Source organism: Lonchura striata, chromosome 5, assembly GCF_050655825.1.
Source record: "Lonchura striata isolate lonStrDom1 chromosome 5, ASM5065582v1, whole genome shotgun sequence".
In the NCBI taxonomy this organism is placed as follows: Eukaryota; Metazoa; Chordata; class Aves; order Passeriformes; family Estrildidae; genus Lonchura; species Lonchura striata.
This window is the reverse complement of record NC_140707.1, coordinates 43,104,919-43,131,052: the sequence shown is the minus strand read 5'-3', so window position 1 is coordinate 43,131,052 and position 26,134 is coordinate 43,104,919. Positions and strand designations below refer to the sequence as shown.

General features: G+C 39.1%; 1 protein-coding gene across 1 annotated transcript in view; it reads left to right on the top strand.

Annotated features, from left to right (window-relative positions):
* Nucleotides 1-3,893: 3,893 nt before the first annotated feature.
* Nucleotides 3,894-26,134, top strand: part of SPRED1 (sprouty related EVH1 domain containing 1) — a 57,292-nt gene continuing 35,051 nt past the window's right edge. Inside the window, exon 1 of the mRNA XM_021539295.4 lies at nucleotides 3,894-4,375. Coding sequence (XP_021394970.1) covers nucleotides 4,347-4,375 — 29 coding nt within the window. The 5' untranslated portion in view covers nucleotides 3,894-4,346. The remainder of the gene's footprint in view (nucleotides 4,376-26,134) is intronic.

Genomic DNA, 26,134 nt, shown 5'->3' with positions numbered 1-26,134 from the left:
GTGCAACTTGAGGTATTTGATATAGCAAAACATCAAATGCAATGTAAAAAATAATGATTTTTAACCTCATTTGCCCTTTTCCATACTGAGCATATCTTGTCTCTAGCTAAGGAGTCACCTCTGTACCCACACCAGAAAGTGAGTGCATTTCAGCACCTCTAGTGATTCGAGTAATAGAAGCTTTCATTTTTAGAGGTAACTTTTCCAAGTCATAGAGAAGGTGGCCAAATTTCAACTCAGAACACATATATGGTGCAGATTCTAACAACAGCAGAGGCACAGAATTTACAAAGACAAGGCCCTAAAACATGTGGTGGTTGGAACAAAAAGTAGTAAGTTGTCTGAGGTGTCTGAATGGTGACATATATACCTAACTTGCCTCTGCTTTGTTTGCACAGGCAGGACTCACACATACTACAGAAATAAACTATTTGCATTGAAAACACCCGTTCGCTTAATTCTCCTCAAAAGAATCGAACGTGGAAAGCCCTGAAACCAGCTGCTGCTCAGCAAAATAATACCAGTACTCCAGGACTGTGTTCTTCCAGCTTTCTAGCCTGGACAGAGGAACACAAACAGGATTTCAGAACTGAGACACAAATCAGGGCAGATTTTCTGTCCTCTTTAGGATATTCAGGTAAAAGGAAGGAAACTGTCTGCAAGACCTCTGCTTCACACACTGCTGCATGAGACTGCTTGCAGAAGTTGAAGGACCTACCACAGGTGAAGAAGCAGCAGGTCCTTCTCCCCATACTACCTCCACACAGAAAAATAAAAGCCCAGGATGAGTCTCACATTTTTCAGTTGACAACTGAATACACATTTTATTCTTAACAAAGAAGCTAATGAAAACTTTAAGGAGACTGAAATTATTTGAAAATTATTTGTGTTATATTAAAAAAAAAGTTCATTTTATTGAATTGTCACTATGAAAATAATTTTTTTATTAAATATATTTAAGGAATCAGCATAAAAAACACACACCTAGATTAATGATCTTGTCACCATTGTTTCTCATTCTTCAGATGCAGTGAACAGAGCTATACCACCAGACAAACTGAACTATTCTTGAGCATTCTTGTACAGAATCATGTATATTGACTTAATCAAAACAACAATTTACAGAATGTTAAATATTTTTACTTTAAAGCCAACAGAAAATGGGAAATAAATTTGCAGGAAGTCACATTATCTTGCCAGTCACAAGACAGGAAGTTGTCTGAGAGGATTCTTACTGCTAAGTAGAATATTATATTATGCCCACAGCTGTTTTAGATACTTTTCATGTGAATTGTAAAATTATATAAAAGTGGGTTTGTAATGTTTAGTATCTGGACGAGGTTGTGCCATGAATAACCGTTCCATTTTTGAATGTACTCTTCCGAAAAAAAAAATTACAAAGCAACTGGAAATTTTCCCCTCAAAGCCTTCTACACAAAGAAGCAAACTTTAATGCTGCAGGTTTGAGATACGCTGCTTGAAACATATTAATGACTTTATCAGATAAAGCATGATAACAGTTTACTGTAATAGTACCATTAAGTTTATGGCAGAACCCCTTTTAAAGAACCATGGAACTTCAATCCCTAGGAATATTGCAACATAAACTATCTAGAAATGAAACATGCCTTTCCTTGCCTTCTAGGTAAAATAAAAATAGATTTTGTTTACAATGCTCTAAGCAACCACCCCACAAAATAAAAATCTAACTAAAACTGCATATACTTAGCGAAAAGAAACTATTTCCTTAACAAATATGCTACATAAGTGCAATATTGCCATGCTTCTGGGCATTCAAACAAATGATGCAAGTTTATAATCTGGCCTTCAGTGATGTGAGGCACTCCAGATTCCCTTTAAATAGTGAAAATTCCTTCTCCTGATTTCCCATGTTCCTGTCTCTCCCTCTTGGGAAAAAGCCAATCAACAGTAGTGTGGGAATCAGACACGTTATTACTGCCAGCGTAGCTTGCCCCATCTTTTTCAAACAGAAAAAGAGAGTAGGTCATTGGCACTCCTATAGTACCACCAGAGTAGGGAAAAAAAAAAATCTCACAGTTACAGGAAAAAATGAAATGGGATCACAATTGACAGAGAAGGTTCTTAGAGAGCAGCTGTGAAAAAGTGAGGAAGAACACAGGAAGCCTGAAGTAATGGAATGTGCATTGGGAAAGTGACGTCTTCCAGCAGCAGCACCACTGTTTTGGGTTCTCCACGAAGTTTGGACAACGAAATATATCAGTTGGCAAGCATGCATACAAAGACTAAGAAGGAAGAAATAAAAATCCAACCGACAGACAAAACCACAGTATAATCTTTTATTATAACTTAATTTACTTGATGGTCTGACTCATGATTTTTGAGTCCTCCGGGTTTGCAGCTATGCTCCACTTCTTCACCAGATCAAGCAGCACATTTACCGTGTAACTTCCTGAAAAGGGATTTGGTTGCTGCTGCTTCTTGATTTCACTGCTTTACCTAAATCAACTACACATGCTTCTACTTCAGCGTGCATTTAGAAAAAGGGACAACTCAAGCACAAACCCTCTCGTGCCGTCACTCCCTTAGAACCGCATTTCGGAAATAATTACGAGGGCCCCGCTTTTCCCGGTCTCCGGAGCGCACAGTCCCACAGGGCAGCGCTCGGAGCAGCGCAGCCCGGGCTGCCGGCCGCCCTCCTCGGCCCGCCGCGTCCCAGCGGGGCCCGGGGGCTGCGGGCGGCCGCTCCGGGAGGAGCCGCCCGGAGTAGGTATCGGGCCGGGCACCGCTTCCCCAAGCCCCCGCGTCCCCAGAGACGGCCGCACTTTCGCGGCTACATTCACTCCGGCTTCAAAAAGTAGCTGAAAAGTGGGAGCCCAGCCCGCAGGCGGAGACTCCGGCGCTCAGCCGCGCCTGCCCCAAGCCCCCCAGCCGCTGCAGGCGCCTGAGCCGGGCCCTTTGCCACCGGCGGCCACCGCTCCCGGGACCCCTTCGCGGCCCGCGGGGGGCTGCGCGGAGCCGCTCCGAGCGGGGGCCGGCCGGCGCGCCGGGCCCCGGCAGCGGCGGCCCCGCGCCCTCGGAGCAGGAAGGAGCGCGGCAGCGGGCAGCCCGCGTATCCCTCCGCGGCGCCGTGCGTGCGTGTGCGGCGGCGGCTCCCCGGGAGGCGCGTGAGGCAGCGCCAGGGGGAGGGAACTACTTTCAGGAAACTCGAGCGCCGGGCAGCGCCGGGCGCCGCGGGGAGGGCGGCGGCGCGAGCCCGTCCGGCGGCGGGCGCGGGTCAAGGGGATTACTTTCCTCCCTTCGCTCTTCCCTCCTCTCCCGCCTCCCTTTCCCCCGTGGTTATTTTGGATCAAGCTGTGGCGGCGGAAGGAGCCTGAAGTCAACGCTTCCGCCCAGTTTTCCTGTGAGGAGGAGGCGGGGGCGGCCGCGAGGAGCCGAGGCGGCGGCAGCGGCCGCTAATGGAGTTGTTGCCGGGGAGGAAGCGCCTCCGCTGAACTTCCCCGCGGGCTTTCTCCCTCCTCTCCCCCTCATCCTGCAGCCGAGGGCTCCTCTCTGGCCCCGGGAGCTCGGCTCCCCCTCCCTGCTCGCGCCTCTCCTCACACAAACAGCCGTGACGCATCCTCGCTCTCCGCCGTCCCCCCCCTTCCCACCCCCAGGCTGGTTTAAAACGCCTCCCTCCCCCCGTCGCCAGCCTTCTCCTTCGGGCCGGCGCGTCCTCCCTCCGCAGTGCTTGGCGTCGCTTTGGAGGGGGTGGGAGATCCTCGCCGAGCCTCTCTGCCCCCCTTTCCCCTTCCCTCCCCGCCTGCCCCGGCCTGTGGTGGCTCCGGTGTCTGGAGGAATTTCTGCCGCCGCCTGCCCCGGCTGTGCGCGGGAGGCGGGTGGGCAGGGAGGGAGGGAGGCGGCCGAGCAGCAGCAGAAGGAGGAGGAGGAGGAGGAGGGCAGCAACGAAGGCGGCTGCAGCGGGAGATGAGCTGCAGCGGGAGGACGGTGCGGTGCAGCTTTTTGCGGCGGGGAGCCTTCCCTTGTCTCCACAACTCTATCCCCCTCTAACTGGGAGCAGCTCAATATCAGAAGATCCGTGGGTTTTGCTTCTATTTGCTTCACCATCGCCACCATCATCATCGTCGTCTCCAACGATAGGGGAAGTAAGGCTGCACCGCCGGACATCAGGATTTCGGGTTTCCAGGATAAAGACCGCTCTCCTGTTCCTTCCCCCCGCCTCCCCTCCCTTACTCACCGCACGGCCCGTGCCCTGGCCGGGGGCGGCAGACAGGGGGTAACAATGGTGAAGTTTCTGGTGAGTTCTGGCTGCGCCCTGGCTGCGTCGGTCCTGCTCCGTGTGCCTGTCGGATCGTGGTGAGGAGAAAATGAGCGAAGAGACGGCGACTTCTAACGAGTAAGTGGCGGTGCTCCCCCTCCCCTGCGCCCCGGGTTCGGAATGGGGATGGGGCTCGACGCGTCCCTTCGGCTCCGCGCCCCGCGGGGCCTTTGCCCGCGCACGTACGTGTGCTGTCCTCCCCCTGCGCGGACTGCGCATTTCTGCTCGCGTACATGGAAGCCCAGAAGCTCCCTCTTTGTGAAGGAGCTTAGTTATGGAAGGGCTACTAGCCGCCGGCCAGAAAAGCCTGATTTAGTTAAAGCCCGGTAGAAAACGGTGCAGGTAACGATGGTGCCTTGGAGGGGCAGGATAGGTCTGAAATGCCCAGAGAGGTGTCGGCACTTACTACCTCTGATAAAATCCTATTACTTGTAGATGTTTCACATGGAAACTAGTGTGTGGGAGCTTCATCCTGCAGGAAACTGCTCCTGAATTTTAATTGGATGAGTCAGTCAGTGTAAATACAGTTTAAACCTACCCTAAAGCTCTTTTTTCCCTTTCTTTTTTCTCTCTTTTTTTTTTTTTTTTTTTTTTGTCTTTTAATGAGCTCTTGGGACTTTTCCCCCTTCCCTTCCCCCTCCCCACCCCCCAGAGAGGAAAGGGATCTCTTAATATTTTTGCTGTGACTGGTTTGGAGGAAATCCAGAGGAGATTGTGTGTGTGTGCGGCTGTATTCTCCTGCATGTAATTGGTCTTTGAAATACATTCGGGTCGGAGACGGTAAATGTTTGTCAGAAAATATCCGAGTTCTTTATGGCTTTGAAATAGGAATATAAAGTATTTTGAAACTTTTCTTGTGGTCGGGAAGTTTAAAGTCGATTGCTGCGGTCTCCGAGCCGTAGCGTTACGATTTGCGATGTCGATGTTTGCTCGGTCTTATTTTATGAATGATGCGGTGACGGCCGCGGCCATGGCGGTGGGGAGGGAGCGCTGCGCCCATTGTATCTGTAGGTAGCGGTGAGCGGCCGGGAGCAGCCGAGCTGACAGGCAGAGTGCCGACGGGGCTCCTCCGGCAGGAAAGATGGATTTCCCATTTCACTGCCTACTTCTGAGCAAAGCCTGCGCACCTTCCCGTGCGCTCCGCAAGCGCGGCGTTCGGGTCCCCGGGGAGCGGCGCGGGCCGGCCCCGCGGGGAGCGGAGCCCGGCGGGGCGCGGGGCGCGGGCGCTGCCGCCCGCGGCGCTGAGCGGGCCGGGGCGAGCCGGGCCGGGGGAGCCGCCGCGGCGCCCGCGGGGCCGGCAGCCGGGGCCGCCGCCGCCATGTTTCCTTTTTTTGTGAATCGCTCTCATTTGCATACCACAATCTCCATTCATAAAAAAAAAAAAAAAAAAAAAAAATTGCGAAAAAAGAATTGCTGTCACCGCCGCTGACCTGCGGCGGAACCTGCCCTGCGGAGCGCACGAAGCGGCTGCTCCCGGGCTGAGGGCCGGCCTGCGGCCCGCGGCCGGCGGCGGAAGGTCTCCAGAAGCTGCTGTATTAATATGTACTGTTCGCTGCTTGTTGACACAGTTATGTGGGAAATATCAGCTCGGGGAGGTGCTGGGAACACGTGATCAGCTCCATTCATAAAATACCTGGCTGTCCATTCACAGTGCAGTACAGTGTCTGCATTCAGCAGCCTCGAAGATCAGACCTGCATGGGAAGGGAGAGGCAGCCAGGCCGGCAGGTTTATCGAAGAGGGCAGCAGAAAGAGGGCTTATGGCTGCGAGCATGGGAAGTCACTGTAAAGGGGGATGTGGAGGGACGAGACAGGCTTATTTTTATGGTTTATGTTTATCCTTTTCCTATAAAGGAGCATGAATTCAGAAGTACCTTCTCGCTGTACCATCTTACATTTAAACCAGGAAGAGTTTTATTCAGAAAATGTTGAAATATTGTCCCCTTCATGAATACTGTGTCAAAAATAGAATACTGACAATCAAATTCATTATTATGAATGTATTTTCAAGACAGAGAATTAATCCATTTGGAGTAATTTACATTTTATTGAACAATACAGCCTTACATCTGCAAAACATCATGGTGCAGAAGGAAGTCAGTCATACCTAATTAGGCATCTGAAAATGTTGCCTATTATACAGGTGACAGTGAAGACAACTAAATTGATAGAAATCAACATTGCTATTCATTTTTCTGTCTGTTTACTAAGAGAATTTTACAGCAGATTAGCAATCGTACTTTCTCCTTAACCTATGCCATGGCTAAAGAAACCTCTGAAATATCAGAATACTATGAATGTTTTTAATATGGCATAAATTACTTAGAGGGCACTGTATTATCTTTGATTTTAAATTTATTGAAAATTAAAAATCCCACAGTGGAATTTACTGATGAAGGATCCGCAGAGTAGACAGTGTATTTTTTTTATGCAGCTGTTTTGTGGTTGCCAGTGTTAAAATGGTGATGTTCATTGCTCATGAGTATGCTTTTTTATTATCTTAACAAATTACACAGAGGTGATCCTTAATTATACATCCATGGAGTAGAGGAGGCTTGTTGTTAGTACAGCCTAAGAGATATTACAAATCTTTATTTAATAAAAAAAGGAAAGTTCATATACAGTATTTGCTTTGCATTTATTCAGTGGTGCTATAGAATGAAATGTGTTCTTATATAAATACCCTTACAAAGCACTATAAACTATGCTTTTTCTTAAAGAATAAATGGTTTTTTTGGTTTTTTTTTTTTTACCTCCTGTATTTAAATATCAGAAATAAAATAAGAAAAATGCTTCTCGGTTGCTTTGCTTTTTTTGACAGCATGTTTGGTGTGGCCAGAGTTATAATTTCTCTCTGGCTGCTTTTGCACATAGCACAAGCGTGTCACTTCAAATGGCTGGGAAATAGGATTGAAATGCCAGATAGATAAACTGTTAGTGAAAATAAGACAGGGTCTGCAGATTGAAATTAATGTATTAGAAGTTCACCGTGTTTAATTTTATCAGTAGAATTGATGGCATCAATGGCCTTGAGCTCATTAACATCTTTCAGCATATAAGAGTGAATACGGATATTTTGCAATGCATTTTGTGTCATTGTAGCTAACAGGAATATTCTGGTAATTGAGCATTATTCTTTGCTTATAAAACTTCATTTTACAGAGTCAGATATAAATATTAGTGGTGTCTGGAGTTTGACCTCAGTTAATAATAAATTCTCAGTGGTGGTGGGAAAGATTAATTAAGAAGCTCCATTAAGGACTACTAGGTTTCTTCTCGATCATGAACATATGCATATCATGAACATACACAGTTCTGATTACTACGGATGAGTTTTCATTGATGATTTTTACATTGTTCTTGTAATGATGTATTGTATTTGTCAGTTAGGTATTACTTAAAGGAAAGTATTTCTGTACCTCAGATAATTTTATCCTTTTCTTCCTCAGTGATATTTTGCAGTCAGAGTGGTCAGCATCAACACAATATATTCCCAAAACCAATCAGTTTTTAAATGAAGGAATAAGTAGATTTTTTGGACTCATGGGTCAATTTGCTACTCATGCAACTGAATATAATAATGTTAAAGGAGTCGTGTCAGTGAGCACTACACCAAATTCCTGTTTTGATGGCAGGTTTGAATTGCTGTCTAGAAATGTGACTGAATTTCAGTATTGGGGAAAACAGAATAGTTTTGTGCTGTGTAGCCCTCATTCCGTGGGGATGAATGATGACAGGCTTAAGATGGAGTCGTAGTTGCTGCAATCGAAAAGTAGGAGCACTGCTTTACTGGCTTGTTTACTTTCCTCTGTATTGCAGGTGGCCACTTTTTGTTTCAGGGAATGCTACTGCTCTTGAATCGTATTCAGTTGTTTTTACATATTGTATTTCTTACAGATTCAGACTGTCACATGCTGATTGTTTTACCACATAACTATATTCATTTTCCTGGATAATTTAATTAAAGAGATTGTAAATTAAACACAGTATATTCTAATGCTGTGTGCTTAATAACCTCAGGTTATGATGCTATAAACATCAAATGTTGATTTGAAAAAGTAAAGGTGAACTAAATTTTTAAATAAGGTATTTATTCATGTCTTCCTTTAATATAGATGAAAATGCTGTTTGTACTTCAGAATTGTATTCACCTTGCCTTACAAGCCCAGATACTGAAAGATGAATGTTAAATTGTACCATAGAAAGTAATGCCTGTTAGTTTGGGCTTACTAGTTGAGGATTTTAACACTTTTCAGCAGGTTAAATTTCTTTCCGCAGTTTAGGGCATATATAGACTCTGAAATTCTTTATCCCTCAATGAAAGGAATTTGTAAATAGAACTATATATATATATATATATTTTTTTTTTTTTTGAGGATAGGATTTTCTAACCCAATTGATTATATTAAATCACTGCAATTCTAACATACTTTCATTTGAGGGAAAGTTGCTTATAGAGTCCTTGGGAGGCTTTTCCAGTCTTATGAACTGATTCTTGCTGTTTGGCTTTATGTTGTATGACACTGTTTTGAAGGTGAAACTGAATTTGCATGTTACATAATCTCAGAGTCAGCTGGAGGGGGGGATGGGTATTTTTACTTTTTTCTTTCAGAAAAAGGTTCACCCTAGCAACAGTCCTTGATTACTGTGATATTGCAGAAAAAATGCTTTTGGATGTTTCAGTGCAAGTGGAGCCAGCAGTAATATTTGAATTCAAGAATGCCGAGTGTTTCCCTTGTTTGTCCACTTAAATTGTAATGCTCTTGATGTGTTAAAGTGACTGTGAGGACATCAGCGTAATTTTTAAAAGTAGGGATGTTTCTTGAAAAGAATAAATCCTGACAGGATCAGAAGTCACAGGATTAAAGCTGAGGGTAATCCTGGTGCATTTGGGGGTAAATGCTGGCAATTTTGCTTGTTATTTAGCCATTCTTGTGTGTATCTGGAGAAACTGTCTGTATAGGTGATGACTTAATGGAATTATGATGAACACCAGAAATAAAAAATACTCTTCAGAGTATTAACACAAATTTGAAAAGGAGACAAAGGAAATAATTTTGTCTTTTTTGGTTTTTACTCTGCTGATTCCAAAAGACTGACTATGATATGACATAGAGTGTATGTTGTCTTAAATGTTGTTGTTCAAATGTTAAATGTTTGCTTTCTCCCTTTTACTCTTCTTCCTCAATTACAAGATGTTACATGTTACTCTAAATAATTTGAAATATGTCTGGAAGTTGCCATATTGTTCGCGATCCCAGTTTCTTTATGGCTGCTTTGAGAAGGAAATGTCTCTTTTTTTCCTTTCCATTCTAGTGTGCAAAAACACTTCAGCAAGTAAATTTAAACTAGCAGAGTTTGCACAGTTATTGAATAACTGGAATTGATTGCAAACAAAAATTTAATATTCCCTAAAAATATAAAGTTTGTTCCTCCCTTCTCCCTTGAATATATTCATACCTCTTTCTGAAAGCATTATCCATTGTTTTGTATCTAATTATGGCCAACTAATGTGCAACAAAGTTCCAAATTAAAATACAGTAAGATATAAACACATTTGCAACTTTTTTTATACTTTCTAATACTTCACTAGGTGTGTATTGCCATGTATTTCTAGACTTAAGACAATAGCAATATATACTTCTGTTGTGCATGGTTTTTTGTACTCTGTAAGTAAAATTTGGGGTTTTTTTCATTAATTCTTAGACTGTGCTCTAGTCAAATCTTTTGACTGTTACTGTTGCCTGTGGTTTTTCTCATTCATAAAGTGGTAACATTTTGTATATGGTAAAAAATTTTATGGTATGTTATACTAGCTTAAGCACAGCACCTCTCCTACCTGAAAGCTGTAATAGGAATCAATCTATAAGACTGCAGTGGTGTTGAGCAGCACTTAAACTTGTTAAAAGTAAGCAGACATTTTATAAGTGCATGTGTTTTCTAATCTTTTCAAGCTTATCTTTACAGTAATGTTGATGCTGATATCTGTGATATCAATTTGTTTAAAAATAGATATTAATTTGTCTATATTCATTGCTTTAATTTTTCTCCTACATAGGAACAAGAAAAGGAAGAAAATCCAAGCAACCTGCAAGCCTTTAGATATGCTGAGGGACAAAAAAAAATTGCATTTAAGTGCTCTGAGTGCTAGAATTTGTTTATAAATGTGGTTCTGATTAAATAACAATTCACTTGCTACACACAGGCGCTAACTCCCAATGCCCCAGTTAAGGTGGGGAAAACAGATGATGATGGTGATACTATTATTATTATTACTATTATTAATTTTGTCCCACTATAATGACAGTAAATTAATCTATCTCTGAAAGGAAACCACTCACAAGCATTCTTCTCTGTAAGAACTCAATGTCATATGACAGTAAATAATTCAAACAGGGAAAACAGGCCATAGAAACTTCATCAATTACTGTGTTCAGTTCTGCACTGCTATGTGATACCAAACCTCCATTCAGAAGGATATATTTTTCATGTGTACACTATGCAAGAATTCACCAAATGTGTATAATTGAAACATCTAAACCATCTTAAAAATTAGGTGGTATAGCATCTGTTTCTTCTTCCCCCCCCACCAGATGTATTCATTCCTGTGTCTTGACTACTGCTGTTCATAATGTTTTAATTATGTAAGGAAGTCTAATTCTGCTAATGCAAGTTTAACACTCACCTATTCAGAATACCAGAAGGAATGCTGTGTCCCAAAAGCTTTGCTTGAATGGTTTTGTGAGCCAGTTTTTGACTGGAATGGTTTGCAAGAGCAGGTGTCATTAAAGTCTATGGAAGAGTTGGGTTTTTTTGAGGTTTTTTTTGAAAACTCCAGAAAATAGTAATAAATTAATAAGCCTTCTTCAAGATGATCTGACAGCTCTTAACAATCACTCTTTTTCTTTGACTCCTGCTGGTTAGTTGAGATACTGAAGTTTGTCAAAGCAAAAATGAAACTGATTTATTTCAGTTTTAAGTAAAGTCAAATGTTGTCAACAAACATAGGTAACAACAAGAAGCATCAAAAATTTCATTAATGAAACAAGTAATTACTGAAATCTAGTGCCAAGTTTATTAAAAATAACTGAGACTGACTGTCTTCTCTAAATAACCCCAGAACTGGTAAGATGTAGCTGTCAGTGAGGATTCCTGCCTGGCATTTTTATTCCTACAGAAATTGTGCAGAACTGTTTTGGTGAAGTGGTATAAACCTTGAGGGCAGAAGAGATTTCTCTCTCCTTAGCCTTTTTTGAAAGGATTAAGTAAGAGTAGTGAAAGGTGGGAGTACAATGCCTGCTCTGATTTAGGATTTTTTATGTAGCTTCTTAGAAACTTTTTAACCTCTCAGATGTGATAAAGTATTCTGAGCGCTGGGTATTCCTTACTGTGCATGGTGTGCTTATTCTGGATCCCAGTACAGCATGTCTTAATATGAGGCCTGTGATTGAGGCTGATATATGTTGAACCTTGAACAGGAATACATTTTTAAAAGGTGTAAAGAAGCTAATTCAGGATTTAGAGATGAGATTTGTACATTTAAAATGGGAAATCCTGATGGTTTTTTAAATCTATGTATGGAGCTGACCTTATGTAACAAAGCTATATGTTTGTAAGCCCTAATTATTGTTGATAATCACTGGTCTTTGCTTGCTATAGGGTCAGCAATAATTTGGAAGTTTCATAGTAGGATAGACTTCAGACAGGTATGTTTGTGCCTTCTTCAGGGGGTAGTTAACTATCTCATTACAAGTTCCACTTGTGATTCAAATGATACTGATCTGTGCTACAGATGTATGACTGTGCTACTGATGATGCAAAAAACTTTCGGCATTGCTGTCTCTAATTTTAGAAGATTTTTAAGAAGAAATTGATTGCTGGTACCAGCTGTATATAATGAGCATGCCAAGGGAGTGCAAAATTGTAAAATTAAATGTTTGAGAATTTTTGGGTTTGAGAACTGAGATTTTTTGTGCAAATAAAATCCATGTGGCCAGGATGTATGAATTTTGATGGTTTTGGTAATAAGACAGATACATAGTTGTAATCAGATTGCCTGGGTTCTGCTCTCAGACCTTCAATATTAGGAAATGGCCAATTTTCTTTTTTTTAAACCCCTTGCCTCATTTACTTCTCCTGTGCCAGAGAGGAGGATTGTGTCTTCTGGTCATGCAGAGGTGGTTCTGTGTAATTGAAGACTGTGTCTTAGTAAGTGTTAAAATTCTATAAATACTAATATTGAAAAATAAAACAATATTCTGACACATTTGCTACGGGCTTTTTGTTTGATTTGTTTCTTCCGTTTAGTCTGATTTTAGTCTTTAATCTTCAGATTTCGACTATGTGAGCATTTCAAATGTTGGTAATATCACTGTAATTGCATCCAGACTTGTAGCATGCTATTTTTTACATTCTTTCTGCTAATGTGATTTTCTTAATCATTATCTGAAAGTTGGAGTTTTAGTGTTGGGGTTTTTTTCCCCCACCAGTTCAGAACCTCTCTAGTTTTTTGATAATTTTATTTGAGGGAATAATAAATTTGTTATGTTGAACTTTATTTTGGTTTGGTTCTTTTAAGGCAGTAATAGCATCTGTTATGAGAAGCCATGCATGCTAGACACATGCATCACAATGTGGCAAATCACAGAGTGCCACTGAGACTGTTAACAGTGTATGGGCTTATTTGCTGTGCAGCTATCTAATGTAAGGGGTGCCATTAAGCCTGGGTTTTCTGTGGTGTCCCTCATGTATCCTATAGGAATTGTGTTATAGTTCAGGCCAGTAAGTGCAAGGTACTTGCTGCTCTCATTGACATGAAAATACCAGTTGATTTTTCGTTTCTTAATGAGTAAAAGAAAAAAATTATGTTTTCTATCTGGATATTTTTTTCCTCTTTTTGGGGGTTGGGGTGGGTGGGGAAACTTGTAGGTAAACTGTGTTCATTAAATCTTTTACTATGTTGTGCTTTGTGGTTCCCAAAGAAGTTAGTGTGTGTAAATCAAGCCATTATTAATTACGCAGTTGTTTTAATGCATTAAGACCCATAAGTGTCTTGACAGAATCTTGCTTCATTTTTCTACTTCTTTCAGCCTCCAGAAAACTTTTTAATGGATGTGTAACCACTGCTTGAACAGTCTTGTGATAATCTCTAGCACAGTACTTTGATGCTTTCTGTATTTGTACTGAACAGGCTAGCTTAAAATACCTTATATTGTCTTAGGTGTATTCAACTTGACACATCCTCTAGAAGAGCCCCCATATGCACCTTAAAATGTACGTGCTTTGTTACTATGGTGATGCAGAAGAATCGTGAATGTTAACAACCCGTGTTAGGTAATGGAGGATTTGCAGAAATCAGTTAAGCATCTGCCTGGGGCATGGAAAACTGAGTCTGTGACCATACCTGCACCCCAGCCTCTTGGCTGCAGGCAGGCTGAGGGGATCTTGTTATGGGATCTGCTTCCCTGTTTTCAGATTGAGGAGCGAATATGACTTTTTGGAAGTGGTCTCAGAAGGTGAAGTAGTCATGCCTTATCATATACTTTTAAGTATCTTCTATCATATACTTTAGGTGTTCTGCATAGTGTAAATGAGATGCTTGGGCAAATGTGTGTTTGTCACTGACACAAACCTGATTTTGTTTTTCTTCAAACTACCTGGGCTGATGATGCATGAATTCATGAGCTTTCATTTCTCAGCTATGGCTGGTTGCAAATCCTGCACAAGGAGAACATGTCCACATTCATTCCCCTGAAGCAATGTAGAAAACATGAGCTCTTTTTCATCTATTAGTTGAATTCTGGATGAAGAACAGGTGTATTCAAGGAAGCTATTCCAGAACCCATTAATTTAGAGTGCTGTACTTTAGTGTAGTGTAATTTCTTGTGGAGTGTATTTTCCTTGTTCTGGAGTAAGTTGCAGTTAACTAGGGGAAAATTAATAACATTAAATGGTTAATTAGAGGAGCTTTTTCAGGTTCTCCCTTCTTTCCTTCTTTGCTGTACATTTTAACAAGTATAGGTTTTTTGCATTAATTATTTTATTTTGTTTCTTTGTGTTTTTTTTGTTTGTTTTTCATTTGATTGTTTTGTTACTGCTTAAAATGATGTATCTTTTCCATGTTTTGAATGTATTGGTTTTGAAGTGTGTGGGTTTCTTGCCATCTTCATAGATTTTAGCTTGTTTTTAGTAGTTTTAGGAAGCATTTTTTCTGAATATTTCTCTATTATTGTACTCATACAGGTTATCCTGAAAAGCTTCTCTGGAAAGTAAGCCACTGTTTAGTGTCTCTTGGAGATATTTCACTGGTCCATTGAGCATCTTTACAGGTCTTAATACCAGGGTTTTACCCTTGAGCAGTGCTAGCAAGAGGCTTGTCTTTTACCACTTTGGAATAATAAAAACATAAACCAAATAAAAACATGTGTTTCTTTTGCAGTAGAAAGAGACTGCTTCCCACAGGCTACAAGTTCATCTTCTTTTCATCAGTGAAAGAAGACATTACAAAAATGTTGAAAATCAATGTTGAGTCATTTCTCTGCTACAGAAAATTCAACTTTTTTGATATTTGCAAACAAATCTTTCTGAAGTAGAACTGCAGTTAGATGTGTAGTTCCTTTTCAGAACAAAACCAAAACGTATGGATTAGACTTGATGAGTAACTGGAAATAAGTTTACCAAGTCTGTTATTTCAGCTGGTGTTTTAGGCCCGAGTGGCTCTTGGCAGATACAGGATTGGCTTTTCTACTGTTTGGCAAATCTATGCTGCTTGAGCTTGAGCTCCACAACTAAAGCTCAATGGATGAAGTAAGAGCTTTTAGTTAAAGATCCTCATGCTCCTTTCAGTATGAGCTTGGATCAACTTAGCATCATAAATAAAGCATGGTGATCCAAATCTCTGTCATGTACTTCAGTAAAATATCGTTTCAGTAGAGAAGTTGCAAGAGAGATCCTAATTGTATTTCACATGGTGAAAGGGGAAGGATCAAGTGTCACTTCTCAAGGGCAAGAGTTGATTTTGGTTAGCTTTTCTGAGATTGCTTCACAATTTGTTTTAAAGGCAATTACAATCAGGTAGTGCAGAAACTGTAGTATCCTACAGGAGAAATTACTTGCTTTCTGCATTTTTTGTTTCTTCACTTATACCTATGTATTTTACAGTGGAGGAAACATAACTGTCATTTACAGCATTAATGTCTGTGATCTAGGGTATATTTGGTGAGAGGATTTTTTTCAGTTACTGCTTGACTTCCTGTATTTTGTCTAAAGAATATAACAGTACATTTGATTCCTGTTGAATTCAGTCTTAATAGTTGAAATTAAAGATGCTGTTCAATCTTTTATCATTAACAAAAAAAAAAAATTTTGGTTGTATCATGTTTTCAGTAGGATATAACTTCCGTTAGCTTTATTTACATTGGGAAATGGTGTTCTCCAAAGAAGTGATCTTACTTTCCTTTGCAATGAGTTCTTACTATAACTCAGCAAATAATTTGGTCAGGATGTATTCCTATTTGTCTTTTGGATTTATCCTTTGTCAACAACAATGCTGGACAAAAAGTAGGAAAATATTTGGTCTAACCTTTTCTTTATGCAATATTCCAGTAGATCACAAGAAGCTCTGATCAATAGTTCTCACAATTTAAATAGCCAGCTACTATTTGTATTCCTTTCATTTCCATGACAGTAAGATCAGAAATTGCTGTAGCATCTGGCAGTGCAAGTAGGGAGGTTTATGTATTCCTTCTGTCTATCTGTTTTTGAAGATTTGATTTTTCCAAATAATAAACTTAGCTTCATTAACGTTCAGTCTCTCAAGCTCCATTATGTACCATTTTCTTCACAAAGGAAAATGTTGTGTGTGTGCTTTATTCACTCCAATATTAGACTGCAGTTTCTCAGTCTTGGCTGCTACCAAGTGAGGTTCCAAGATCCACAGGAGTGAAGTTGAATTCAGTGTTAATCATATTCCTTGAGATTACACAAAATTATTTATCTGTGGCTCTGAAGGGTCTCAAAGTTGTTGCTCCTTTGTAAAAATACGCAGAAAAGGATACTCATGAGCAGATCTTCATAATTCTATGGGTGTTTTTAAGAGATGTATGTAAATGCCCCCTCTCCCAAGCAGTATGAAGATTTGTAATGATATATATAATATGTGCTATTGTTGGGTTTGTTGTAAAGGTTTCTGATAGCCTATATTATTTGAAATACTTAACTCTTCAGGATAGGTTTAAAGATTTGTTTGGGTTTTTTTCAGACCCTTTCTGTTAGCCTGTGAAGTATTTCAGAATAAAATACAGTTGTATAAGTACAGAAGCAATTTAAAATAGAAATAAAAGAGAATTCCATTAATGCACTCTGTTTAATCAACACTGACAAATCCAGTTTCACTAAATATAAGAGTACTGGTGCTGTCATTTTGACACACAAAATAACATTGTCTCTATGTAGTTAATAGTCCCCTCTTAAAGCAACTAAAGCAAATTTACAGTTGAAATCAGTTAATGAGAGAGAGTGGGAGTAGATATATTTAAAATCTACTGAACTTAAATGCTCACTTGTTTGCTTTTTAATGGTAAAACAGATATGTGGTTTGAAATGGTTGGTAAGTTGTGACAAGGTAGATGATGATTCAGAACTGTTGAAAGACTACAGAGGGGTCAGCTAGTTTCTCCTTTTTGAGAGATTGGAAATGTTCCTTTGAAAATGTCAAAAAGTGAGAAACTCAATAGACATTGAAGATGCTCATATCTGGACAGTATTCAAAGAGCATCACAAATGAATAATGATTTAGTAATATATTTTGTTATTTTAATTTCTTAATGTTACTGTTACCTGCAGATGATGATGCTTTACATAAAAACATGAGTTTCCATAAAGGATCTGGCAAAAATTTTTGTTGACATCCTTTCTCTGACTTTTCCATTTGTTATGGGACTTGGTTAAATTCCAAATACATCTGTTTCCTCATCGGGAGGTTTGAGCTGAAATATGTTATTTCTTTCTGGATTCTTTGGTGGGAAACTTTATCATGCGGTTGTTTGGTAGGGCTTCATTGGACCTTAGCAGAAGGTTAGGTTTGGGTGGTTTATCTGTTCCTAATTGACGTGTTGTGTTTTTCAGCTATTTAGAAGTTCAAGCGAACTGAAATTCTTACGCCAGCTTATGGAGTTAATAATTTGATGTAACTGGCCATTCATGCTTGATGGTAGAACTTGAAATTAGTCTTATCTAAATGTATTTCAGTATTTGTGTATTACATGGTTATTTCTTTTCTTGAAACCATTTGTCTTACAAGAACCATGTAAATAAGGTGATGAGGGAAAATGGTAGGCATAATGTTCTAGGGAAGAACTTAGCAATTCAGTTTTTTAGGAAATGCATTGAATTTATAGTCATGTCAGTGTTAACTGCCTACTTTTTGATCTTAAGGTGGTTTAGCAGAGAAAGGGATTGGGAGCTGCTGGTGCTCTTGGGTTTTGTTGTTGAGCAAGGACCTCATGAATTAGGAGAGAGATTGCCTATGTTGCTTTTATTCAGTCAAGGTTCATTCATTAATACTTGGAAACCGGGTGGGCTTCTTGTTTGTTTGTTTTGTTGGGTTTTTTGTGTAGTTTTTGGTTGTTTGTTGTCCTTTACGCTAGATACAATTGAAGCACAAAAAAAATATTTATTGATTAAAAGTTAGGTACTTCAAAATTTGCCTGTGTTTCACTTAACTGTAGGTCTGTCATTTTTGTACACAAAACAAAATATGCTTAATGGAAATCAATTGAATTCAAGGAAATTCTATTAAATTTGGGCCAAGGTGATACTGACTGCAAATGTGAATTCATATGGATTTGAGAGAGCTGGTGAGTGTTATAAATTACATTTTTTGTGTTGTTGAACTAGAGTTAAATTATACCAGGTCTGGTTTTGTTGCATGTAACACTTCCTCAACTGTAAAATCTTTTTTCCAAGGTGGTATTAGAGAGATGAAAGTATGAAGTGAAAATAAAAGCAGGAGCATCGAAGGACAAAAGTAAAGCTGTAAGAGCTACCTGTGTCTGCAAAATATAGTAATTCCTTTCCCCTAATTAGAGCTGGACCTTCTGCCAAGACAGGTCTGCTGTTCTGACTGGAGCTTGCAGTAGGTGATATATACCGTTCTTTTAATTCTCAATGGCATTGATGGAACCTGAAGCTACTTTTCTTTGCTTCTGACTATCCTTGTTAGAAGTTGAAATGGAAGGCAATAGAGACAGTAAGACAATGGTGAAATAAAAGAAAAAGACTGACAAGGAGAGAAATCTGGGGCCTAGTTTTAGGTATGCATCTAGAAATCAATTAGGCAAACTGCTGGCATTAAATTTTTAAAATTATTTCAGATGTCTGTCTTGCTATTTGAAGACTTGTTGTAGCAGATTTTTAAGGTTTTTCATTGAAGTATATAGTACAGTGAACATTAGAGTCCTTTATTAAGACTGCTTCTCATTTTGAATTACTGCTCTGTTGCCCAGTGCATTGAGTTCTGGAAAAATACCTAGTAAACTCCACAGCCTAATTCATGTTCTGTTTGGCAGTGTTGGAAGCTATAGATAGTTTGTCTAAGAATTGATTCCAGTCCTACTAGTGGTATCCATGGCACTAGTCAGAAAGCATTTTTAGGCAATTTTTATCAGCTTCACTTGTTAGCTTTCTTACTACTTTAAAAGAATGCCCAAACACTATTCTGAAACTTTAAAGAAAATGCAAAGAGAAGTTTAAATGGTTCTGTGGGCTATACAGCTGCCACTCTTTATATGAAGAATGACAGGCTTCACCAGAATGTCTGGCTCTTAAAGCAGGAGACCATGATGCTGAAACACATTAGAGCAATGTTATTTATATTCTGCCAAAAGCAATTATCTTGCAAGACTTATAAATATGTGTTAACTTTTATGTGTGTGATAAACTCTACAGACTTCCACAGAGATCTGTAGGTCTACTTGGAGTGATATATTTAAATTTTTGCAGGACTGAAGCCCAAGTGTTTGCATAAAAAGATGTTTCTAGTTCCAGACATATGCTGATTATTCAGTAGTGTGGCAGGAGTGTTTGGGATTGGTCTGCTATGATTAGGATTGTTCTTATGCTGAGCTAAAGAGTTTTATATTTAATAGAATTTGATAAGAGTTGTTTAAAAAAACCTGTCTGGATCCACTGGTATTTCTTTTTCAGCAACAGCTTCTACGCTCCCAAGGGCTCTTATCTATCCAAGTAGCCTATTTTTAATTTCTGTGAATCCTTTACTTTTTTTTCCCCCAGAAGATGTATTACTTCTTAAAAATACTTTCAGTTAGCTACTTCAGGCCCTGAAACTGGCTTTGTTCTATGCTGTGTCTTTTCGTCACCCTGTGACAGAAAATGAGCTCCACTGTTTGAGAGGAAAGGCCTGTGCTTTGGATCTTGGCTACCAAATAGAGCAGCTTTTCTGTTCACCCCACAGCTGTTGTTAATGTTTCATTCTGCAACTGCTAGAGGATGGGCAAGTAACCATCCTCATACGAGACAAAAATATAACTCCATTAGTCAGCTGGCGTGGGTTGTTGAAGCAAAAATGCAGGCAGTATTTTCTCCTGATGGAGCAAAATCCATCACATCCTATTAAAGTTGCCATTAGCTGACTATGGGGCAATGTACATTTCCTGAATTCATGATTGCCTGTTCTCCTTACTTTGATGGCTGTCTACTTTAAAACTTGTAATTTAGTCAAACTATTATAGGATCATGTTACATCTATGGGGTTAATTTTATTTGACATCTAATCTGTCTGGGAAGAATTTATAAGAAATAATGATATTTGATGCTAACTGAAACTCAATTTTCTCAAATTATTGTTGTGGGAATTAGAGAATCTCATTCCTAAAGAGGTTCCATGAGATTTCTCAAATCTATATTACCCTATAAGACTTCTAAGATCTAGTGTTTAAACTCATTGCTGTTAAACACAGATTTTTAAGTTTCTATCAAAGATGGCATTGCAGGGAGGAGGGGGTTGTGATTTTTTCATTGGGGTCATTTGGATTTTTATTTTTACAGCTATCTTCTGAAGGTTGAAAATGTGATAGGCTAGTGGTATCTCTGACATTCTCTTGCCAGTCAATATTCATTATAAATTTTAAGTGAGGGAAAATTATAATCCTTCGATTGTTTTACTTTAACATTTGAACCCTTAAGATTTTTGTATGTCTAATCTTCATAACGTGAAGTTATGACCTAAAGCACAACCAAGCAAATAAAAAGGTGCCATCTTTTCCTAGCTGTTTATCAATGTAAAGAAAACTATTTTTCTTTTGTATTGTGGAGGTGTGACTCTTCCATCATACTAGAGCAGTGTTTCAATAGAGGATGGCTCCCTCTCTGAGGGAAATACATATGTGGTCAGGCTTCTTCTTAGTGTGGTGCTTGGTGATTTTGTTACAATCCTATTTCTTTTATTATGTACTTTTTTTTTTTAATGTAATCTGGACAGAGAGAAATGTACAATCTCTTAAATTGAGAGGGATGAATATTTAACCTTAACATGAAGATTGAATGGTTTTTTTACAATAACACTTCCGGTATTAGTGTATCAAATGTCATAGATCCTTGGTTGTAAGGTTAGAGGTGTATTAATACCTATGAGTTAAAGGCAGAATAATGTGCAATTCCTATGCTGTGACCTATGTCTATTTCCACGTTGTGTAGGATATTGATAAAGAAATCATGCAATGGAAAGCTGTGGTTTAGTTTTTGTCCTTATTGTAGTAATGTTTCAATATAGGCAGATCCTGGATGTATCTCCAGCTATTTGACAGTTCTTTGTCTCTGGTGGTTTTCATGTTTATTTAGGGCAGGTAATTGGCAATGCCTTCTGCTGCTTCAGTTTTGCTCCCTATTCCCTGAAGTAAAACCTCTTCTTGTTGTTCTCAGTAAGCTGTCTATGTGGTAGTAAAGAATTTAAGAACATAGCAGTGAGCAGAAAAGTTAAAGCGTAAAATTAGATGACTGTGTTCTAGTTAAATTAAACTAAAATGTAAAAATTACGTAGCTCTGGCTGAGGGAACTATTTTCTGTCAAGTCACTTGTTGCATGGTATGTATGTTGCATACTGTAAAGCCTATTGTAAAAATGTTGACAAAATGTTGTACTATTTTATACAAAAACTTGATTGCTCAGCTAAAAGCTGTTGTAAAATGCAATTATTAATTTATTAGATTGGAAATAAAATATCTGTAAAAATAATTAGTAACTTCCTGGAAAAGAACATGAGCAAGATCCTATTTCAGTGTATTTGATCAGAAAATTCTATTTTTACCAGAGTTAAGCACAGGTTTCATGGATGTAAAGGCTGGGCCCTTTTGGGAATCCTCTCAGCTCCTCACTGAGAGTAGTGGAATATCTCCTCAGGTGCTGTGTCTTGGAGTGGTTTTCCTACTGGATTTTTCCAGTTTGGTGTTCAATAAAACTTTAATGCCTTCCCTTTGTGAAAGGAAAATCCGTCTTCACTATGTTCTGGTTGGCCTGGTTTTGTCTGGCAGCTTCCAGGCAGCCATGGAGGTTTCAGATTCTAACCTTTCTCTCTAGTCTCACTCTCCAGCAGTAGGTTTCTCCTCTGCATGCATTGCTTATCAAACAGGCACTGTTTTATCTTCAGTGCAGTAATTTTCTTTTTGTCAAAGCCTTCCTGTGTGCTAAACAATACATCCGAGTCTTTGGTTTTTCTCTGGACCACTTGAAGGTGCATGTCGGCAGCTAGATAGAGGCTGGAGCATGCTTCTGTCAGTATGGATAGGGCTGTTCTTGTCCTCGAGTAACATTTTTTTGTACTTCCTACTTGTTACATTAGGCATAGATGTAGTACTGGTCTCTGTCAGCATAGGCATGTGGACACTGGTATCTGTAGGCTCTACCTGCTTCTCTTCAGATTGGCTTGGTAGGAAGCTTGTTTTGCCACTTAGGAATTGAGAGAGATTGCCATATGGTCTGGTACAGTTCATGTACACAACTGTGATCCAGTAGAGGAAAGGCAAACTCCCAACCCCCCTTCTGCTGTTTCAGAAAGGAACAGACAGGAGGAAGTAGGAGTGAGAACAGATTTCTGGATAGATTGGTAGGCAGTGGGGTGAATTCTTAGCACTTCCCACCAGAAGTCTATTCTAATAAGCATCAGGTTTTAACTGTGTGTATGCTGCTGAGAAAGCTGGAATATGAGTAAATGCATAAATAGACTTAAAGGGATAATTTCAATTTAAAATCATAAAAGTGTTTTTATTTCATATCTGAAGCAAGGCTGTGGTCTTCTTAGCCTCTAGGTGGGTGACATTAATCATGGCTTGATTTTTTTTTTTTTGTTTTTAACTTCCATTTTTTTCAAACTCTACATTCAACTGAATGTATGCACTACTGGCTTTATCTAGAAAACATGCTGTAGCAGTATCCTGGCTGAATGAGACTTTCCTAGGATTAACACCTAGGAAGTATGTGTATAATTACATCAAAAGTGATTGAAATATGCCAAATGCAACAGAAATTTTTTCTTGGTTTTCTGGGTCCCTTAAAGCAAAGGGATGATATTATTTGTTCCCAGAGTGTACAGGAGGAACAAATGGATTTTTATGTTAGACAAATGGCTAGGATATTGATTATCAGTTTCAGTCTGATTTAAATTTTTACTGCTTTTCTGAATTAAAGTAGTATAAACAAGTAGTAAACAGGTAGTCAATGTAGAATTTAAAAAATTGTGTAGACAACAGAGAAACTTTTATGGCTTTCCTGTGGATAAAAAAATTATTTTATACATACATGTGTCCCCCAAAATGACTATTTTAGATAAGTCTTTAAAAACCTATGCAAACCTGCATTACTAATGATAAAATATAGTTTTGAGCTGCCAATGAAAGGCAGCTTTGGCCCTAGACATAAGGGCCACATGACTGAAGGTAAGTTGGGGCACTGATCCATCAGAACAATCTTTTGGGGAGGATGGGTTTTCTGTTTCGGTTGCACAACTAGTTCTCTTTACAGTTGTATACTGATATAAGTTAACAAAAAGGAGGTAGGAGAATTGTACCCCAAGACTGGAGAAGAGAGGGGTAGGAATTCAGGCTGGATTTAGGTGCAGAGGTTCAGCTGATTCCCCATTATCCCATAAAAGCAAATAATTTTTGCTGCAGACCTACAGATGCTGAATCACTAATAGAGCTCTGAATTTTTGGCTGCTCAGACATCTCCTATGAATAACATCTTGCAATTAATAAGGAATTCAAAAAATGAGAGCTCTACGTAGCATTTATGTGCTATGCATAGTACTCCTGTCACATAGCTGTTCAACAGAGCATCACCCTTTCATTTGTCTCCTGGAGATGCATCGTCTGTCTGTGTCAAAATGCTTACACAAGTGCAGTCTTTTCTTTTGAGTGCCAGTTTACTGGAACCCAATGTTAAAGTTTCAAATCCATGGATTTTGTATTATTTCCTTGCATTCTCAGCAAATGCTGAATGACTTTTTATAAATAATGATCCTTATTAAAGGATGAATAGCTGCAAAACTTGTTGAGTTTTCTTGTTTGGGGCTTTTTTTTTTTTCTCCTTCTTCCTCTTTTGTAAAGAGGAGATTTGTATTTCCTCTCCCTTATGTGCTTGGCATAATAATGTAGAAGCACGAGCAAGAGGGGGGAAAAAATTTTTACAGGCAAGTGTTCATGATGCCAGTAGTACTGTGGTTGGAAAATGTGTTTTACCAATAAATTGACTAATCTCAATTTAAAGTATCTCCTTAAAAAGTAGTTAGTTAGCAGCATGGCCACTTCATCAGTTTTTGTTTTTCTTTATTGTGAATAAATGTTTTGTAGCAGAAAAGGTTCAGTTGCCTGAATTTTTCTAGGTTATTTTTAAAGGCTACTTTTCTATTGTAAAACCTTTTCTGGGTGATATTTCCTTGAGTATTGGTGACTATGCATCAATGAAGATGAGGTGATGAATCACTTCAGGCAAATAACATTTGTTTGCTGTATATTAAACTTCTTCCAAACAGAGGCGGCTACAATTCCTTTCCAGTGAAAAGATCCAGACTGAATATTTCTAACCCTTCCTGAGACTTATAGTAGCTTGCATGCAGACTTCTAAATTAATCCAGTATGACTACTATCTTTGGTGCTAATTTATTGTAAAATTCTTGCCTTATTAGTATAAAAGTTTGGCCATATATTCTGTATCAATGTTTTAATGTGTAGAAAGGTAGTACTTATTTCTTTTATATCTGCACTGAAAATATTAGGTTTTGCATGGAGTAATGATAGACAGATTTAAAGCTACATGCAAGGTTATATGTGCTTATAATTGATCCTCTCCTTGTGATATATTTTAAATTGTAGTTCTTGAAAATTGCTGTTTCTCTCACTACGTTAAGGGATGAACTTTTTAATGTTCAGAATACCTATTTTCTACACTACCAGAGTTAATCCCTTTGCACCTTCTGGATCAAGAGTGCTTTCCTTTTTTGTATTCAATCATTACATAAAGGAAATGGTTTTCTTTGTTAGCATGTAAACTGGGCTTAACAAACACAAGGAGGGCCAAAACCACTTACAGTAAGAATTCAGAGAAAGAAAATATATGTTCCTTGGGAGGAAGAACTTTTTTTTCTGCATGTTTGGTCCTCAAAGTTCCTCACATATTAAGCCAAAAAACTTGATAATTAGATTTTCTCTTTATGTTTATGCTACAGAAAAAGGTTAACTGTGCAAAACTTTGTAACTTAAATCCTGGATGTTCATATTCTTAGTTGTGTCCTACTCTCAAAATACATATGTAGTGTAGATAAGCAGACAAGCTCCAACTGGGCTGTCATTTACTGATCAAAGTTGGATAATTGTTCTGGATTGAAGTTGCTCTTTCTTCTGGATTATTCTTGATTCACATCAGCTTTCCCAATGTTGATCACTGCAAAGCTGCAGAAGCACTGGAGAAAGTGCGTATAGAAATAAATGATCAGGGCAAGAGAAGGATGGAGAGTGCTTCTGGCAACAGTGCCAGATCACATAACTTTAAAGTGCTTAGAACAGTAATTGTAGTGTAGATATGCAAGTTACCTTGGATTTATGAGCAGGAGATAGTGTACAACTGTCAGTAGCTTTGTGTTCTCTCACAAGTCTCTGTTAAAGGACCTCCTGAGATCATGCTGCAGAGAGTAGTTTCAGGAAAGATCAAAAGAAATCTAATTGCTCTGCATTTTCAGCTATCTCTGCTTACTCATTGGAAATGCTTCTTAAAACCATTCTTTCCACTTACTTCTTTATGATGCTTACCAGTTTTCCACCTGTTAAAACTGTTAATATCATATAGATTTTGATACAATAACTTGTATTTGCTGGAAATTACTTAATGAATATAAAGTTTAAAATGAAAAATTTCTATCTTACTCTGGATTTTTAATTTGAACCAGTCTAACCAATTTTTTCCTAACTTAAATTTGGCTGCAAGATTTTATACTGCCCTTTTAATGCAGGAAAAAAAAAATCTGTGTGTTATAGAAAGCCATAGCATAACAACTGCATGTCAAACAATGATGTGCATTGTAGTTATGCTTGTCACTGATGAAGGGCACCTAGTTTTTCCACGTGTCTGCTTCTCATTTGGGAGAAGAAGATACTGTTTCCTTTCTCTTTCCTACTTCTTCTGCATCACTTATTTTATTTTTTTCTCCTTTTTCTCTCCTCCTTTCTCTCCTCCTTTTTTTTTTTCCCTCACCTCCTTTTTTTCCCCCCCTCTCCTTCTTTTTCTTTACTTAACAGCAGACAATGTATGCAAACCATATTTTTCTGCCCGATCAT